The 6,583-nt window shown below is 47.7% G+C and overlaps 1 protein-coding gene across 1 annotated transcript; it reads left to right on the top strand.

Annotated features, from left to right (window-relative positions):
- The first annotated feature begins 889 nt into the window (after positions 1-889).
- On the top strand, positions 890-6,236 carry ARL4D (ARF like GTPase 4D). The gene is made up of 2 exons (XM_086924020.1): positions 890-1,013; positions 4,723-6,236. Exon 2 carries the CDS (start codon positions 4,910-4,912, stop codon positions 5,510-5,512), a length of 603 nt encoding a protein of 200 aa, XP_086780146.1. The 5' UTR covers positions 890-1,013; positions 4,723-4,909; the 3' UTR covers positions 5,513-6,236.
- The last annotated feature ends 347 nt before the right edge of the window (positions 6,237-6,583 follow it).

The following is a 6,583-nucleotide window of genomic DNA, read 5'->3' as shown; positions in this document are numbered from 1 at the left end:
TGTCCTTCGCAGCTGGAGCTTTAACCCTCCATGCTGGTTTATCATGAGTCAAAACCATGACCAGAAAAATCGTAGATATCTCCATCAAGTGCACGAACCACCAGATTAATGCTGTCTTCATTAACCTTGCTTGGCTCGCCCATATCTCTACGGGCTGCTCTCATCTCCTCGGCTCTGCACTAAGCTGGCACTGACGCACAGCTCTCAAGTTTCCCAGTTCCAGGCATGAGCAGCTCATCTAGTCCTACTGTTTGCATTGCATTTTGGGACTTGTTGTAATTCCCTTTATTCCACCACCAGAAGCGTAGTCCAAGTGTCAGGGGCAACCAGTATCAGAATGCAAAGAATACAAATCTGGACTGGTAGAGGTACTGAAGGCAAGCGCTCGACGAGTAGTGTCACTAGTCCACAGCATCATCTGGCATGCTGGCGAGGATATGAACGTTAAAGTGAAACTACGGGTCCCAGAATGCAACGAATTGTTGGTTGTATTGCCACGCATGGCATGGGGTTACATTCTATTGTGTAACAGACGCATCAAAAAGGCCCTCCGACCCAAGAGCTTTTGAAGATGCCCAAGTATCCGCCAGGAAATACAATCTTAAGGGACCTGACGCCACTGTATTTTTACCCAATTTCAAGTCCTGAGCGCTCCCCTTTGAAGTCTCGCGTACAGCAGGAGACACGGCGCAACACGTCTGTCTCGTAATGTTGTTTTTAACATCAGTCCCAAGGGGGGAGGGCAGCGACACCCCCTCCCCCATGCGGAGATCCTGCACTCCAGAGGCTGGGAGTAGCCCTCTCTTGGAACGCGGCCCGGGAGGGGGCGGGGCCTCCGTGACGTCACTGAGTCAGTGCCTGAGCTCCAGAGTCTGTGCTCGCAACTCTTCACAACCAAAGCTGGTGCTGAGTGGATCGGAGCGGCCGAGGCTGCGAGGAGCAGGGAGAGGCTGAGGGCACCGAGAGCGCTGAGCCACCGCGGATCCGGCAACAGGCGAAGGCTGCATCGAGAGGTAAGCACAGCGCACGCCGCGGAGGGAGAGGCGCCCACCCCGAAAGAAAGGACCTACCGCTCCTATAGTAACGAGACTTTTCACGGTCCACGCACCGTAACCCTGCCGGCTGAGGCCGGTAAAGTGCACGAAGGCACGGCTGTGCCAATGTACAGCGCTCAAAGCACTGTCAGCGTGCGTGGGGTGTATTTAAACCTCATGCATCCAGAGGGAACATTTAAACCTGAGATGTTGTAATTATTGGCCTCTCATCCAAGGAGCACATACATGTTTGCATTAATTGCTCCTTCTCCCTTTATGTTATGTTTTAATGTTTACAGCTGTTGGCTGATATTCTCCCCAACTCTCTGCCCCCCCCCCCCCCCCATCATTGGCAACGAGAGCGAAATCTTGAGCCAAGGTGCTCTTGGTAGCCTAATACTCCTTCAGCACACCTGGCAGTACACCTAAGGCGGCCGGGGGTCATCATTAACCGGTCCACGACATTACAACGATCCGCGCACCACCTCTAGCCCTCCTTTCCAGGTGGTTTGCCCCCGAATTGGTTGATTTGTATATTTATGTGGCGACGAGGGCTACCCGTACTCTCCAATCGGGAGGTGCTTCTTAGTTCCACAGTCCACACTGCAAACAGCAGAGCACAGTGTAGTCTTACTCTACTATCTCCCTTCTTCTTTAAATCGACCTCTCTAATGCAATTTCGCTGTTCAGTACACTGGTGTCTGGAATACGCACGTTTTCCAAGTGGGGCATTGGTTGGATACTGGTTTGCTGGCACTTTACGTCATCCAATCTGTCTAGAATACATCTGATTGCACAGCCCTGTAGATTTCATGTCTATATTGTATTTCACAAACGTTTCTGTTTAGATATGATCCTAGTCTCACTTGTATACGCATGACAGAAAAAGCCTTGAGACGTACAAAATCAGTTCATCGCGACCATGTCATTAATAATGTTGACCGTTTATAGCGCTTTCCACAGAGCTGCACGGATCTTGGCGCACCTCCGTTTCAGCATTTCTTTGCTTTTCTAGTTCTTACACGGTGCAAATGACTTTAATGGTTCTAAATCGTTCGGCAATCTATTAGTGTGTGCATTGTAGTTATGGTGTCCGAGCAAACACTACAGGCTTGCAAACTGTATATATCTTATCCTTTACTTCACTGCATATTTTTTGCTTAGATAACTTTTTTTTATGTAGCCCTGTGCGTCGTACCCCTGCCACTTCGGAACGATACATATTCATATATAATTGGTTGCTAAACGGGTTGATGCATGTAGCATTACTCAAATAACCTATTTGTAATGTATAGATAGTGATCTAGCGTTGCAGTTATACATCCCTGCTCAGTGGGGGGACACTTGGGCGCAGCCATCATTTTGGCATTCCGGGTTTTAGCCGAGTCAACAATTCTACTTGCCTGCAGCTGAGTCAGGCTCTGCAGCCGAGTCAGTCAGAGCAGAAAACATTGTGTCAGCCTACCTCGACCTTCATGACTGGTAACTCTGGCTTTCCTGGACAGGGTCTGCTTTTTGAAATTGAATTTATTCGTCGCGTCCCCCGCCCCAAACCCCCTTTTTTTATTTTTTATTTTCCTACCTGTTTTAGCCTTGAAGGTATGTTCAGTCCCAAATTACTTCAGTGGAGTATAATTTGTATAATGGATTTGTATTATTTAAAAAGCCAAACCTGTGGTCTCCCTACACGATTTCCATGTTTGCTGCCACCCGGAGTTCTTACCTCCACACTGTCCGCTCTTCGGCGAGAGTGAGCGGGTTCGTCCGAGCGGATGGTGGCTTTGCGCACCCTGGCCATTACACTGCAGTTAGGTGGCATCGCCACCTTCATCTCGTGGGAGGTGAAAAGCATGGGGTTGGTCTTTGAAGGCGCAATGAGCTCGGACTCCTACAATTCATTATACCATCTCTTGTTGACTCGGTTACACTCCGGGCTCTTGGGAGTCCAAATGTACCATGATACCGCGCGCCAGTCGTTGCACATTTAGACCACTGTGTGGTAATCTCTCTATCTGGCATGTAAGAAGATTTTTGGGGCTGCCCACAGAAGATTTAAAATTATGCGGTTAGAGTAGAGACCGGACTTGGTTCCTATTACCACCTAAATCGATCCCACCGAGATTCCTTTGGTTGCTGTTTGTCAATTGCAGTGATTGTTAACTTGCAAGACCATCTAGTCGGATGGCCGGGTTCAGTGGGTGAAGGCCCAGGGTCCACCTTCCTAACAGAGCACCAAGGTCATCGGAGAGAGGCTAGTGGAAGACCCGTGTTCTGTTTTCAGTCTTAAGACGTGAACATTTGGAATACCCAGGCGCTAAGGCTGAGGTGTTTGATAGTGAAAGATAGGGCAGGTCTGACATCTCATTCGTGGGGTGTGGATTAAGCAGATTCCGCCTCTCCTGTAGGCTCTGAAAGGACTGAGCCCCCCTAAAATACTATGAAGTGGGTGTGCAAAGTAACTCGTGGGGGGGGGGGGGGGGGTACGGACCCCCCCCCCCCCCCTCCACCCCCCCCCCCCCCCCTTCAGTCATCCTGGCATCTCCAAACACTTGCAGCCCGCTTTGTTTGCAGTGCGGAAGGTAAGCAGTATCGATTGGAACGGGGGTCTCGACGCGGGGCCTCCTGTGGGCCATAAATCTACTCACTGGGGCATTTTATTTCCTGGAAAGTTCGCCCCCAAGGGTGATAACTGTGGCAACCCGAGCCCAAGACGAAAAGTAAATCACCCCAGCCCCCTCTTTGTGTACGCCCATCCCTAAAGCTGCGAACTGGAGCCCCCTCTTGCTAAAGAGCTGCACAATTAGTAATGCGTTTAATTGCACTGCTCACCGAAACATTTGTGGGGCCGCTTTTAGGGCGATTGTCTTTCTCTTTGTCAGCCTTCACAGTGCTAATGGGATGTGCCACGGGTAAAGCTCCTTTGTCACTTCCACTGTTCATCAGCCCCCCTGCGTTGCGTGACTGCTCCTGCAAGAGCAGTTTAACCCCTTCCTAGCAGTTTAGCAGGGACGCCTAGTTTAGGTTGTTTTAATATCCTGCGGAAAAGCTTTGTTATAACGATGGCTATGTGTTTGTTGTTCTATGTCTTGTAATGTTCCATGTCTTCGTTTGTTATTCAATTACCCGAAATCTTGTTCGTACAATCATAGTGAATTTATGTTCTGCTCTGGATCTGTCTAGTTAAAACATTAAACCTAATCTCGGCCTTTTGGGCCTTGGAGCCTGATTGAGACGGGTCGTTCTCGTGTAAATTTTGTGTTGGTTATCAATTGCATTTTATGTTCACGACAGTTTACACTATTTGGGTATGTTTTTAAAATGAAACTAGCATAATGTATTTCTGCAGTGGTCGGCTACCCCGTTTATTACATTTTTGCTGTTATTTCAGCTCCAAATATTGAGTGTATAGCATACACCAAAAACCACTGCCTTGGGTACAAAGTGTAAGATACCTTGGTGGGTTAGACGCTCGCTGCTGACATCTGTTGCAGCCTACACGTCTTAAGTTTGCATCTTAATTTGGTCAGATAAACCATCCGTCCAAATGAAATATTCGATTGGGTAATAGTAATACCTGTTTATATTGGTTCACGGGGATCAATGTTTAGTTCAGAGCGGTATATAAAAGTTATTGACGCTGTCTTTTAATGTGCACCCAATCTGACCTTTGTTTCCTTTTTTCCCATAGATAACACGTTACATCGTGGGGCTCCCGAGTTTGCACCGCCAGTCTACTTGACGATGTTGATGTTACCCAAGACTTGCGGACCCATTCTGTGCTAGGATTTCCTGGTCCGCTCTGCAGCTAGCGTCTATCAACCTGCACCCGACAAGCACAGTGGAACGCACCGCTGTGCCAGAGGATCTCTGGCACCATGGGCAACCACCTCACTGAGATTGCCCCCAATACGTCATTCTTGCCCCAGTTCCAGACCTTGCACGTGGTGGTGATTGGGTTGGACTCTGCTGGAAAGACCTCCTTGCTCTACAGACTTAAGTTCAAGGAGTTTGTGAAAAGTGCTCCCACCAAGGGTTTCAACATGGAGAAGATCAAGGCACCAGTTGGGAGCTCCAGGTCTATCACCTTTCAAGTGTGGGACGTTGGCGGCCAGGAGAAGTTGAGGCCGCTGTGGAAGTCCTACACGAGGAGAACGGACGGGATGGTCTTTGTCGTGGACTCATCTGAGGCGGAGCGCATGGAGGAGGCTAAAGTTGAGCTCCACAAAATCACTAGGACTTCAGAGAACCAGGGTGTACCCGTTCTCATTTTGGCCAATAAGCAGGACGTGCCAGAGGCCCTGTCTGTGGCGGAGGTGGAGAAGTTGCTCGCTATGCACGAACTAAGCACGTCCACCTTGAACTATATCCAGGGCTGCAGTGCAGTGGATGGGGTTGGCCTCCCCCAGGGTCTTGAAAAACTGTATGAGATGATCTTGAAGAGGAAGAAGATGATTCGACATGGCAAGAAAAAGCGATGATCCACATATAAGATATGACTTGTTTGTGAACTTAAAATAGTGAATCTACCAACAAAACCAAGACAAGCGCATGATGGCAGGCAAAATGGTCATGTTGCTTATTAGATGCTGTTTGTTCTAGAACAACAATCTTTCCGTCCCCACTCATGCTAGAAACCACACATCCTACTCAGAATTTACAATCCAGTGGGGTTGGAAAGAGACTGAGAAATGAGGATAAAAGTTATTTTAGGGGCGAATGCCTCTGCTCAGTGAACACGCCACTGCCTCCTCCATCACCCATGCCTATGTTTCCAGGCAGTCTTTATTCTATTTCTTGACTATGTCTGGCATTGATGCCAGCCAATCGGAGATGGCGAAGTGAGCGACTGTGGGCGGGTTAGCTCGAACCTCAGCACAGAGGTTGCAGGCTGTTATTGCTTTAACAGGGGATTAAAATGGGCACCGAGGTGAGAGAGACCACATGGACTGAAATGCAAAATGGTGGGAATCTGTGTACTCGTCTGTCTGTTTATTAAAATATTTGCAACGCCGTGACAAACCTCACTCACTGCAGTCCGTTTTCAGAGTTCGTTTTGAGAGCTGATGTGAAATCCTATCACTGCTAAAGACACTGGGGCTTAGGTCCAACCCACCTACTTTTTAATTATTTTTTATATATGAACCTTGTAAATATTTGGTAGAATTTGCACTCCTTATTTCTAATAAATGAACTGTAGCTGAAGTTTTTGTCTCATTGGTTATTATTCTAATAAATGTTTTTTATGATCTTTTTTTATGGTTTATTTACTACGGCGATACTGTTTTTTATGTTTGAAATACAGCTTTCTCTTGCAGCATCCTGATCTGAATCTTTGGGGGTAATCGGTTTGAGGCACAGTCAAGTGTGCAGGAAGACCAACTCACTTTGGCTGCCTTAATTGTTCAAGAAGCTATGGTTTTGAATACTGTACTTCACGAAGAGAACCTACTTGTCAGTTGCTTTCCATAATACATGAATATAGCCACATTGGTCCCAATTGTGGATTTTATCCAATTAGCTGGTAGTACGAGTCCGATTTCCTTCCCATA

Source organism: Lissotriton vulgaris, chromosome 5 (assembly GCF_964263255.1).
Source record: "Lissotriton vulgaris chromosome 5, aLisVul1.2, whole genome shotgun sequence".
NCBI classification, from domain to species: Eukaryota; Metazoa; Chordata; class Amphibia; order Caudata; family Salamandridae; genus Lissotriton; species Lissotriton vulgaris.
The sequence above is the reverse complement of the archived record's forward strand: the minus strand, read 5'-3'. Positions and strand labels throughout refer to the sequence as shown.

Coding starts and splice junctions, on each gene's coding strand:
- ARL4D (XM_086924020.1), top strand. CDS start 4,910: ATGGGCAACCACCTCACTGAGATTGCCCCCAATACGTCATTCTTGCCC.